The sequence below is a fragment of the Trematomus bernacchii genome, unplaced genomic scaffold, assembly GCF_902827165.1.
Source record: "Trematomus bernacchii unplaced genomic scaffold, fTreBer1.1, whole genome shotgun sequence".
In the NCBI taxonomy this organism is placed as follows: domain Eukaryota; kingdom Metazoa; phylum Chordata; class Actinopteri; order Perciformes; family Nototheniidae; genus Trematomus; species Trematomus bernacchii.
The window spans coordinates 1,103,766-1,116,951 of record NW_022987521.1 but is presented as its reverse complement, the minus strand read 5'-3'; the positions used below and the strand labels follow the sequence as shown (position 1 = coordinate 1,116,951).

The following is a 13,186-nucleotide window of genomic DNA, read 5'->3' as shown; positions in this document are numbered from 1 at the left end:
ACGTTGCATACCGCTATTTTACTGTCTTTTTCGGACACCATAAAATAATGCCAGACCGGTGAAGCCATTTTGGCGAGCTTGTTTTGCCGCGCACAGAGAAAAGTGTCATGTATTTTACATCATGCGATCGGCTCTCGCGATCGGCATGTTTAGAGAGCACCGATCGATCGGTAGAGAGTGAGTATCGGCAGATCTCGATCGGTGACCGATCGATCGGAGCATCCCTAATGGTTATTAATGTACCTGTTTAAACCAGAGACTGTCTGTGGTGCTAACAATATAGTCACTGCTGTACTTATGACTACATGAAGTTACTCTGAGGGCTGATGGAGCAGCTACAATGTTAGCCTAGCTTTAATCAAACCCATCTCATTCAGAAAACAAAATTTTTTAAATGTTTATGCTCGTTGTGTTGGAGACAGACCTGACAAAGCATTAACACAGGCTTTTTACAAATCAGTATCATTCTGTTGTTATTTAGGCATCCTTTCCATATGTTTATTGATATTAATTCACAGCAGATTCTATGCAAGTTGGGTTTATAAAGCACCAGGTTAATACAGCTGTGTGTCTTAGTAGATGCAGTGAACTTGTGCTCCTCTGGGGGATGTCATGAATCCAGACAGGATGCTCTTTGGTTTTATGATCATGTGAATTGTAAGCTATCTACCGGATCACAAAGGTATAATGTATAGAACGTTTTTTAAATATCAAACTAAAATGTGCCCCCTTGTTGTACCTTTGGTGATAATCAGCTCCTCAAAGTGCTATAAAGGATGTGTTCATCTCCACAGAGGGAAGAGGAAGAGTCCTGTTCCTGTGTCCAGCTGTGCTCTGTGTCAGGACGTCCTGAAGGATCCAGTCTCTACCAGCTGTGGACACTGGTTCTGCAGACAGTGCATCACCTCATACTGGGAGCAGCGTCCTCCATCAGGAGACCCCTCCTGTCCCCAGTGCGGAGAAAGATCCAGAACCAGAGCTGGACTGCAGACAGCCAGTCAGACCAGCTCTGTACGAGGTAAGAGGCCGAACTCATGCAGCGTTTTATTCCTCTTCCTGGTTCATTTGGTCTTGATGAGGCATACTGTTGTAGAGCATAGACATTAAGCTGTTTGCAAAACATTTCAACTCAGTCTATTTTTATTAGTTTCATTGTTAGATTCTCAAAAGCATTTTCTGATTCTCTCCTGTTTCCTTCTCTTGCAGCAGATAGTGGTCTGCAGCAGGTTTTAGATGAACATAGGCTCAGTCTGAGGAGGAGATGTGAACATGTGACTGAAGGAACTGATCAAAGTGAAACCCTCCTCAACAGGATCTTCACTGAGCTCTACATCACACAAGGTCAGAGTGAAGAGGTTAATACCCAACATGAGGTGAGGCAGCTGGAGACCGCTTCCAAGAAGGAGACCCTCCATGACACTCCAATCAAGTGCCAGGACATCTTTAAAGCCTTACCCGACCAACAGACTCTCATCAGAGCGGTCCTGACCAACGGAGTCGCTGGAGTTGGAAAAACCTTCTCAGTGCAGAAGTTCACTCTGGACTGGGCCGAGGTTTTGGAAAACCAAGATGTCAGTCTGGTGATTCCGCTCTCCTTCAGGGAGCTGAACCTGATCAAAGGTGAGCAGTACAGTCTTCTCAGGCTGCTCCATGTTTTCCATCCAACCTTACAGAAGGTCACAGCAGAGCAGCTGGCTGTCTGCAAAGTGCTGTTCATCTTTGACGGCCTGGATGAAAGCAGACTTTCTCTGGACTTCAGAAACAATGAGGTTGTGTCTGATGTCTCACAGCAGTCCTCAGTCAACGTGCTGCTGACAAAACTCATCAGGGGGAAGCTGCTTCCCTCGGCTCTCGTCTGGATAACTTCCAGACCTGCAGCGGCCAATCAGATCCCTTCTGAGTGTGTGGACAGGGTAACAGAAGTACGAGGCTTCACTGACGCCCAGAAGGAGGAGTACTTCAGGAGGAGATCGAGTGATGAAGACCTGTCCAGCAGAATCATCTCTCACATCAAGAGCTCCAGGAGCCTCCACATCATGTGTCTGATCCCAGTCTTCTGCTGGGTCACTGCTGCAGTTCTGGACCACATGTTGACTACAGACCAGAGAGGAGAGCTGCCCCAGACCCTCACTGACATGTACTCACACTTCCTGCTGGTCCAGACCAAGAGGAAGAAACAGAAGTATGAAGAGGGACATCAGACGAGTCTACAGCAGCTGACGGAGGCTGACAGGAAGGTTCTTCTGAAGCTGGGGAGGCTGGCGTTTGAACATCTGGAGAAAGGAGACATCATGTTCTACCAAGAAGACCTGCAGCGCTGTGGTCTTGGTGTCACCGAGGCCTTGGTGCACTCAGGAGTTTGTACAGAGATCTTCAAAAGAGAGAGTGTGATCTTCCAGAGAACAGTCTACTGCTTTGTTCATCTGAGCATTCAGGAGTTTCTGGCTGCAGTCTACATGTTTCACTGTTACACCTACAGGAACACAGCGGTACTGAAGGACTTCCTGCAGGGAGACCGGCCCTATGAGAACAGATATCAGGATTACCCATCCCTGGATGTCTTCCTCAAGGGAGCCATGGATAAATCCCTCAGTAGTAAAAATGGCCACCTGGACCTGTTTGTCCGCTTTCTCCACGGCCTCTCTCTGGAGTCCAACCAGAGACTGTTAGGAGGCCTGCTGGGTCGCACAGACAAGCGTCCAGAAATCATCCAGAGACTCTTCAAAGGCCAGCTGGGTCGCAAAGACATCAGACCAGAAACCATCCAGAGAGCCATCAACAACCTGAAGGAGATGAGCAGTGAAGAAATCTCTCCTGACAGGATGATCAACATCTTCCACTGTCTGACAGAGATGAAGGACCACTCAGTACATCAGAAGATCACAGAGTTCCTGAAGTCAGAGAACAGATCAAGGAAGGAACTCTCTGTGATCCACTGCTCTGCTCTGGCCTACATGCTGCAGATGTCAGAGGAGGTTCTGGATGAGTTGGACCTGGATCAGTACAACACATCATGGGAGGGGAAACAGAGACTGATTCCAGCTGTGAGGAACTGCAGGAAGGCCAAGTAAGTCCAGATGTGATTATCTTTATAAACTAATGTGGATCAGGAGTTTAATTATTAAAATAAACACTTTAACATTTCTGTTGTTTAAATACTGAGAGCAAAATAAAACCAACACTGTTCTTCTATTTATTTATAATAATAGTTCAATTGAACCGTTCCTCTCTTCATATTGAGTGATGGAGGCGACATGTCAAACACATGAAGGACTTTAGAGGTTTCTCAGAATGTGATCATACCACACAGCAGGACTTACAGTTATCACAGAAACATGTTATTATTACTTTCTAGTAGTTTCTTTATCAATAAACAGACACGTTTGAATCACAATGTGTTGGAGTTTAAAATAAGATCTATATCATTTCCCACCAATAACAGAGTTATGTTTTAATGCTGATATACTGAGAACATCTGATGGTATTCAGTTTAAAATATTGAAACTTTATTGGTTTGTTAATTGTGTTTTTGTGCGCAACACATGTTCAGATGCTCAGAGAAGCCTAAACATCCATCATTCACATCCAAATATTAATTAACATTTAAATATGTACATCTCTAATATTTTCAAGTGATTTATTTGATTTATTTTTCTTTGGTAACATTCACTCACAGCAGGAGCACACACAAGTGATCAGATCACACTGACAACTCACACATTAAACTCTACTATAATATATTATGATATATAATATAAAATGGACTAACAGCAAATCTCTATCAGAACATATGTCAAATATTTATTCATCAAATGCTTCAAGTTAATATAATGTTTCCTCTTGTTTTAACTATAGGGCTGTCAGTCGATTAAAATGATTAATCGCATGATGTCCATAGTTAATCGCGATTAATCGCAAATTAATCGCTCATTTTTTATCTGTTCTAAATGTACATTAGAGGGATATTTTTCAAGTTTTTAATACTCTTATCAACATATGAGTGGACAAATATGCTTTATGCAAATGTTTGTTTATTATCATTTGAATAATGACAAATATTATCATGAACATTAAACACAACAACCTCTGAACATTACACATATTCGCCTCAATTCAACCTGGAAAAATCTGATGTGATGCGCCGGTGAAGATGGCCGCATCGTCTTTGTGCTCCTCTCCAACTTTGCCCATTTTCGTATTTTGTACATATTTATTTTACTTTTGCCGTTTTACTTTTAACATGGTTCGCAACATGCTAGCCGACCGCACCTACTCTGCCATACAATATAGCAGAGAGGAACTTCTTCAATTGCGAAACTTCGTTGACAAAAATAACCCTCCGACAGACAATGGAGATTCACCATGGCTACCTGTTGCTGTTCTACCTGAGAGACGCAAGAAGAAGACAAAACGCGGGTGCCGGGCCGGGCTGCTGGTCAGACTGAGGAAACGAGAGAATCGACCCCCTCTTCCGAGTATTCTTCTGGCTCATGTTCAATCCATTGAAAATAAGCTAGATGAACTCAGAAGCCGGATTGCTTTTCAACGGGACATTAAGAACTGTAACGTGTTAATTCTCACTGAGACTTGGCTCAACCCCGCTATCCCGGACTCCGCCATTGTCCCTGATGGATTCTCTATTTTTCGTCAGGACCGGACTGCTAACTCGGGGAAAAGTAAGGGAGGCGGTGTGTGTGTAATGACTAACAACAACTGGTGCTCAGATGTGAAGATTATTTCATCGGACTGTTCCGCACATATAGAGCACCTCATGATCTCATGTCGGGCCTTCCATCTGCCGAGGGAATTCACATCTGTTGTGATAACAGCAGTGTATGTCCCCCCGCAGCCACTCGCCGACAACAACACGGCACTCGATCAGCTGTTTGGGATTATTGATAAGACCGAGACTTCACGGCCAGATGCGGCGTTCGTTGTGGCCGGAGATTTCAACACCGCCAACATGAAGAAGGTTTTGCCAAAATATTACCAACACATCAACTACCCAACGCGCGTGGGAAACATATTGGACCATGTTTATTCCCCTTTCCGGAATGGATATAAGGCTCTCCCTCGCCCTCCCTTCGGCAAATCAGACCACATCTCACTACTGTTGTTGCCTGCGTACAAGCAGAAACTTAAAAGGGACAGACCGATTACAAAGACAGTACAGCGATGGAGCGAGGAGTCAGATTCAGCACTGCAGGATTGCTTTGCATCTACGGATTGGAGTGTGTTTGAGGACAATAACATCAACACACACACGGACACTGTCATCTGCTACATTGGGAAATGCATCGATGACGTGGTACCGAAGGTTTCTGTACGGACATTCCCAAATGAAAAGCCCTGGATAAACTCTGATGTGCGCGGCAAGCTGAAAGCGCGCACTATCGCGCACAGAGCGGGGGATTTGGAGGAGTACAGGAAGTCTAGGTATGATCTCCGGAGAGCAATTAAAAATGCAAAGAGACAGTACAAAGAGAAGGTGGAATCTGACTTCAAAGGCTGTAACACTAGGAATATGTGGGCGGGACTAAGGACAATGACTGACTACAAAGGAGCAGCGGGAGGTGCTGCGGGAGTGTCTGCGTGCGCATCTCTCCCAGATGAGCTGAACAGTTTTTTTGCACGCTTTGAGAGCAGCCAGGCTGTGGAGGTACAGAGGGACCAGGAGCTACACTGCCCCTTTGTTTTAAATAGGGCAGATGTGTGTAAATCCTTTAAAAGGGTTAACCAACACAAGGCTCCTGGACCTGATGGCATCCCTGGCTGTGTTCTCAGGGTGTGTGCAGTTCAGCTGGCAGAGGTGTTCACAGACATCTTCAACAGGTCCCTGCTGCAGTCTGTAGTCCCCACATGCTTCAAACATTCCACTATCGTTCCTGTCCCGAAAAAGACAATCATCACCTGCCCCAACGACTACCGCCCAGTAGCACTCACCTCCACCGTAATGAAGTGCTTTGAGCGGTTAGTCAAATCATTCATCACCTCCTCCCTCCCTGAATCTCTGGACCCCCTGCAGTTTGCCTACAGAGCAAACAGGTCCACAGACGACGCCATAGCCCTCACCCTCCACACTGCCCTCTCACACCTGGACCCGAAGAACAGGAACACATATGTGAGAATGCTGTTCATTGACTACAGTTCAGCATTCAATACCATTGTGCCCTCCAAGCTGGCCATCAAGCTCAGAGACCTCGGGCTCAACAGCGCCCTCTGTGACTGGATCCTGAACTTCCTGACGGGCAGACCCCAGGCAGTGCGGGTGGGAAACATCACATCCTCCACCCTGATCCTCAACACCGGTGCCCCTCAAGGCTGCGTGCTCAGCCCTCTCCTCTACTCCCTCTTAGGTGCCTTACAAACAATGGACGTCCACTCTCGGGAGCGTCGGAGTGGTGCGGTCACCCTAAGTGACAGACCTAAAGTATCCGGGATTCAGGCATCTTCCCTGGCTTGTACATTTTTGGTGATGCGCCCTGGAGGTATCAGACTATTTTAAACAACTTTTCCCCGCTTTTCAAACACTTATTCCGAGGTTTTAGCCAGTCATTTTGCACGAAATCATTTAACATTGACGGTCTCCTGAAAAAGCACATATTCTGTGCATTTTCAGGAGAGCGTCTATGTTAAATGATTTCGTGCAAAATGACTGTCTAAAACTCTCTTCCAGACATTTAAAAATACTTTCCCCGACCATTTAAACATTATTTCTGGCTTGTAAAGTGCAGTTATGCGCCCTGGAGATATTGCACTATTTACAAAATGTAGCACTCTGTTTATTTCACACCTCCAGGAGAGACCAGGGGGAAATCACCTCTCTCTGCCCCCTCACAGAGCCCCAAGGACGGACTAATTACCTCCAGCATGTCCCCATAACAGTGGGACTCTGTTTCTTTCACAGCTCCAGCAGAGACCAGGGGGAAATCACCTCTCTCTGCCCGCTCACAGAGCCCCAAGGACGGACTAATTACCTCCAGCATGGGCCCCTAACAGTGGGACTCTGCACCTCCAGCAGAGACCAGGGGGAAATCACCTCTTTTTTGCCCGCTCACAGAGCACCGAAGGACGGACTAGAGACCTCCAGCACCAGTCCCTAACAGGGGGACTCTGTTTATTTCACACCTCCAGGGCGGAGACCGGGAAAATCACCTCTCTCTGCCCGCTCACAGAGCCCCAAGGACGGACTAATTACCTCCAGCATGGGCCCCTAACAGTGGGACTCTGCACCTCCAGCAGAGACCAGGGGGAAATCACCTCTCTCTGCCCCCTCACAGAGCCCCAAGGACGGACTAATTACCTCCAGCATGTCCCCATAACAGTGGGACTCTGTTTCTTTCACAGCTCCAGCAGAGACCAGGGGAAAATCACCTCTCTCTGCCCCCTCACAGAGCCCCAAGGACGGACTAATTACCTCCAGCATGTCCCCATAACAGTGGGACTCTGTTTCTTTCACAGCTCCAGCAGAGACCAGGGGGAAATCACCTCTCTCTGCCCCCTCACAGAGCCCCAAGGACGGACTAATTACCTCCAGCATGTCCCCATAACAGTGGGACTCTGTTTCTTTCACAGCTCCAGCAGAGACCAGGGGAAAATCACCTCTCTCTGCCCCCTCACAGAGCCCCAAGGACGGACTAATTACCTCCAGCATGTCCCCATAACAGTGGGACTCTGTTTCTTTCACAGCTCCAGCAGAGACCAGGGGGAAATCACCTCTCTCTGCCCGCTCACAGAGCCCCAAGGACGGACTAATTACCTCCAGCATGGGCCCCTAACAGTGGGACTCTGCACCTCCAGCAGAGACCAGGGGGAAATCACCTCTTTTTGCCCGCTCACAGAGCACCGAAGGACGGACTAGAGACCTCCAGCACCAGTCCCTAACAGGGGGACTCTGTTTATTTCACACCTCCAGGGCGGAGACCGGGAAAATCACCTCTCATTGCCCGCTCACAGAGCCCCGAAGGACGGACTAATTACCTCCAGCATGGGCCCCTAACAGTGGGACTCTGCACCTCCAGCAGAGACCAGGGGGAAATCACCTCTTTTTGCCCGCTCACAGAGCCCCAAGGACGGACTAATTACCTCCAGCATGGGCCCCTAACAGTGGGACCTCCATAACCTTGCACACCCTGAGTCCCCGGGCCCCCACAGTTAAGCACTCCCCCACGGACTAAACACAGGTATTCACACCCACCAGAACCTCGTGCCCCTGGTGACCTTACAAGGGGGTGGTTTTATGGTGCTTCTGTGTCCGCCCATCAGCATCCATATTCGGCCTTCTTCACGGCATCACCCCCCCCTTCTGTGGAGGGTATTCTCGTGCCCCTGGTGACCTTACAAGGGGGTGGTTTTATGGTGCTTCTGTGTCCGCCCATCAGCATCCATATTCGGCCTTCTTCACGGCATCACCCCCCCTTCTGGGCTGGAGGGTATTCTCGTGCCCCTGGTGACCTTACAAGGGGGTGGTTTTATGGTGCTTCTGTGTCCGCCCATCAGCATCCATATTCGGCTTTCTTCACGGCATCACCCCCCCTTCTGGGCTGGAGGTTCAAACACTTTAACTTTTGTTCACCCTCCTCTGGCTTACACCTCCTCCGCCAACACTTGAGCGCTCATCACAGGGTTCAGCACCAAGGAGAGTGCCTCCCCGGTGCTGATGGAAAGTGGCACTTTTTCTGCCCCTGGTAACCATCAAGGTTATTGTTTTTTATTTATTTTTTATTTTATTTGAACAAAAAACACAGTTGACAGTACAGAGAGGCTAAAACATAAACTATTTACACGTACTACTGCTACTATAACAGTACTACTAAATTTCTTAACCTACGTTTTAAAGTGCAGTTATGCGCCCTGGAGGTGTTGCACTATTAACAAAATGTATGCCCAGGATTCTGGCACCTTTCCTGGCTTGTAAAGTGCAGTTATGCGCCCTGGAGATATTGTACTATTTACAAAATGTATACACAGGATTATAATAATAATTATATACACGGTATACATATTCACAATGTTTAGCGGGATTCAGGGGACCAAATTAGGCGTCTAATTCTTACGGTGCACCAGGGCAAACAGGTTGAGTCCACGGCCCCTGCCCCATCATCAGGAGTGTCAACCAGCCCCGGTCCCGACTTCATTGGCCTCTTTCCCTCCCGCTTCCGCTTCCGCTGCTGCTGCCGCTCCAATGACCCATCAGGTGAAGATGATAGAGCTGTACTGTTATAGCAGCCCTCTTCGGAGGTCTCCCCATCTGACAGCGGTAGACATCCTTCTGATGATGATGCAGCTGCTGCCGCATCTGATGACGCCCTGAACATGGAGCGGATTCTCAATGCCTCCTTTATACCTGGCGCATTCGCGTAGAACCGGTCCGCCGTGGTTACGTCGTGACACATAAACCTGGCGAGAATCGACCGGCTTTCTGGATCTTGGTGATGCTTGATATTGTCAGCCAGGGCAGTGCGCAGGATTGTGAAGGTGACGGCTGTTTCTAGCCCAGCATCAGCCCATGCCCTCTTCAAGTGAGCGTTCAGGTTCTTGGAGGCCCGATTCCCCCTTGTGAAAAGGAAGAATTCATTCTGAGGACCCAGCAATGCCTCTTTAATCCCCATCCACCGCATGACCCAGCTAAACTCCTCTACTGTAAGCGCCAGCTGTGCTTCGCCATATGTCTTGGCCGTCTTGTGATCCTGCACATGGATGATGTAGCCCTCAGCAGTTCCCCTTATGGCTGCCTCTAAGACCTCACTGTTTTTCATGTTTGCGTACACGCCCGTACGGTGGCCATACAGGAGGCTCCAATGGAGGGTGAGATAGCCATAGAGAAGCTTCTGGGTGGTTGAGGTCGGCGTGCCGGCCATCAGGTCGAGGAGCTCCGGGATGCGCTTCTCAGCGGCCGCCATGGCGGCGAGAAGCTCCGCCTGGCTCGGCAGACGATCCAGTTTGTTCCTCTTCACCTTAAACTGATGTAGAGTGACTGCCTTATTCAAGTGTTTCATGTTGGCTTTCACCTCTCTCATTATGTGGGTCATATCAGACTGGGTGAGCTTGCACCCCCGGGGCTTTGACTCAGACATGTACCCCATGAACTGGTGCACATTCTTCAGGAAGAACTCTGATGTTGTGACTGCCCGGCCCGGCTTTACAATATACTCGCTCCAGCCACGGATCATCTTCATGTTTCTTAGGAACAGCCAGTCTGACAGGCGGTTAACACCATGGGCCATGTATACTATGAAGTTCTTTATCCGGCTGATCTTCGACACAACATTGTCTTTCTGTTTTACTGTCGGAGCGACACCCAAACAGTGATCCAAGTATGTCTGAAGGTACGCCTCCATGCTTCTAGGCAACGTGATTTCACGCATGGTATTCCCCCGTCCACACCCAGTGGACCAGTAATTTGAGGGAGAGGGCAAGTCATTAGCCAGCTTAGAGGCACGGGTCTTCCGGCATACAGGGGTCTCGCTACCGGAGGCTACTGCAAACATGACAGTTTCCACCGGGGTCTTCACAGGGGTCTCGCTACCGGAGGCTACTGCAAACATGACAGTTTCCACCGGGGTCTTCACAGGGGTCTCGCTACCGGAGGCTACTGCAAACATGACAGTTTCCACCGGGGTCTTCACAGGGGTCTCGCTACCGGAGGCTACTGCAAACATGACAGTTTCCACCGGGGTCTTCACAGGGGTCTCGCTACCGGAGGCTACTGCAAACATGACAGTTTCCACCGGGGTCTTCACAGGGGGTCTCGCTACCGGAGGCTACTGCAAACATGACAGTCTTCACCGGGGTCTTCACAGGGGTCTCGCTACTGGAGGCTACTGCAAACATGACAGTCTTCACCGGGCTCTTCTCAGGGGTCTCGCTACCGGAGGAAACTGGTAATATGACAGTCTTCACTGGGCTCTTCACAGGGTTCTTGACCGGTCTCTTTCCACCGGAGGCTACTGCAAGCATGACAGTCTTCATTGGGCTCTTCACAGGGTTCTTGACCGGTCTCTTCCCACCGGAGGCTACTGCAAGCATGACAGTCCTTCACCGGGCTCCTCACAGGGGTCTCGCTACCGGAGGTTACTGGGGACTGCATGACAGTCTTCACCGGGCTCTTCACAGGGGTATTGCTGCCTGAGGCTACTGTGTTTATGCCGGAGGTATTTGGGATTGCCAGGCCCTTAAATCGTATACATTCGTCCTCTTCCTCAAGAACAGCAGCACTCTGCTTCCTGGGTTTTAGCTCCTTTTTCAGCCTGGAGCGCAGGGTCTTCACCTCATCATTGAGGGCATCCTTCTGAGCCCTCAATGCCACATTTTCCAGCATCACCTGCCTGCAGTCCTCGTTGTCACACTCGGTATGTGGGGAGAAGGGTGGAGGGTGCCCGGGGTATTCCTCCTCATTGTCTATATCCAATGATGTAGCCATTCCAATGATGGGGTTAGTCTCACGGAGGTCATGGAGCAACTGCAGTGCCACACTATGCTTCAGCCTTGCCATGACCTGATGTGCCTTATGTCGGGACAACTCAGGGTGGTCATGTTTTACATGACGGTCCAGTCTCTTCCCAGCGTACGAACACCCAGCGATGGGACAGGGTTTGGTCCGAACATTTATCCTTCCACTGGCTATTTTCAGGAGGATTCCCCTCTCCTCCAAGTTCCGCACTGCATGCTTGTGCTTAAGGTGTTTGTTCAATGCCAGATAGAAGAGTCTGCACACCGGGCATTCAGATGACATCCTTCCTGAAACACACATAATGATTTTGATCAAAATTATGTTATAGTTCTCCGTTTATATGCGTTAGCGTGAGCGGTGGTTGCGACACTGGGTCCGATGCATCAATTCATGGTGCATGGACGAAGGGAAGTATTGGGTTACCACCGGGTCAGATGGTCCCACTTCCGCACCAACGCGGGGCTGGTGATGGCAACATTGGGTCCGATGCATCAATACATGGTGCCCCGACCATGAGAGGGTTTGGGGTACCCCGGAACCAGGCACCACCCCAGCAGGAAACGGGTTGTATGGTCAAAGGAGGAAAGAGTGATAGAACCGGGGTAAAGCAAAGAAAGTGTCCGACAATAGTGACTTGTGAGGCGGCCAGAGAGTCTGTCATATCTCGGTCCTATCCTCCAGGCAACGCTGTGGCCAAAAACTGGGCTAAAAACTAAAAAAACTAAAAAATATTTCATCCAGGGAAATTTGGGTGAAAATGAAAAAAAAGTACCCCAAAATAGTCCTTCATTAGCCAGCAGCAGTCCCCTGTCGACTCATGTGACATTCCTCCAGGGTTACATAGAACCAGGGTGTGGGCTCCGAGCCATCTCCGAGACATCTCTAGTCCGTGTTGATAATGGGGGAAATGTACCCCCAAAATAGTCCTTCATTAGCCAGCAGCAGTCCCCTGTCGACTCATGTGACATTCCTCCAGGGTTACATAGAACCAGGGTGTGGGCTCCGAGCCATCTCCGAGACATCTCTAGTCCGTGTTGATAATGGGGGAAATGTACCCCAAAATAGTCCTTCATTAGCCAGCAGCAGTCCCCTGTCGACTCATGTGACATTCCTCCAGGGTTACATAGAACCAGGGTGTGGGCTCCAAGCCATCTCCGAGACATCTCTAGTCCGTGTTGATAATGGGGGAAATGTACCCCAAAATAGTCCTTCATTAGCCAGCAGCAGTCCCCTGTCGACTCATGTGACATTCCTCCAGGGTTACATAGAACCAGGGTGTGGGCTCCAAGCCATCTCCGAGACATCTCTAGTCCGTGTTGATAATGGGGGAAATGTACCCCAAAATAGTCCTTCATTAGCCAGCAGCAGTCCCCTGTCGACTCATGGGACATTCCTCCAGGGTTACATAGAACCAGGGTGTGGGCTCCAAGCCATCTCCGAGACATCTCTAGTCCGTGTTGATAATGGGGGAAATGTACCCCAAAATAGTCCTTCATTAGCCAGCAGCAGTCCCCTATCGACTCATGTGACATTCCTCCAGGGTTACAATAGAACCAGGGTGTGGGCTCCGAGCCATCTCCGAGACATCTCTAGTCCGTGTTGATAATGGGGGAAATGTACCCCAAAATAGTGCATCATGACTCAGCAATCATCACACTCAACTTTGGTGAGAACCGCAAAGGGGTCAAATCCGTCAATGTGGGGGGGTGAAACGGCTGTACCGAGCCCTGGGGG

The 13,186-nt window shown here is 49.1% G+C and overlaps 1 protein-coding gene across 1 annotated transcript in view; it reads left to right on the top strand.

Annotated features, from left to right (window-relative positions):
• The window catches only part of LOC117472693 (protein NLRC3-like), a 31,812-nt gene that overhangs the window by 5,116 nt on the left and 13,510 nt on the right, over window positions 1-13,186 (top strand). Inside the window, exons 5-6 of the mRNA XM_034118031.1 lie at window positions 795-978; window positions 1,224-3,067. Coding sequence (XP_033973922.1) covers window positions 795-978; window positions 1,224-3,067 — 2,028 coding nt within the window. The remainder of the gene's footprint in view (window positions 1-794; window positions 979-1,223; window positions 3,068-13,186) is intronic.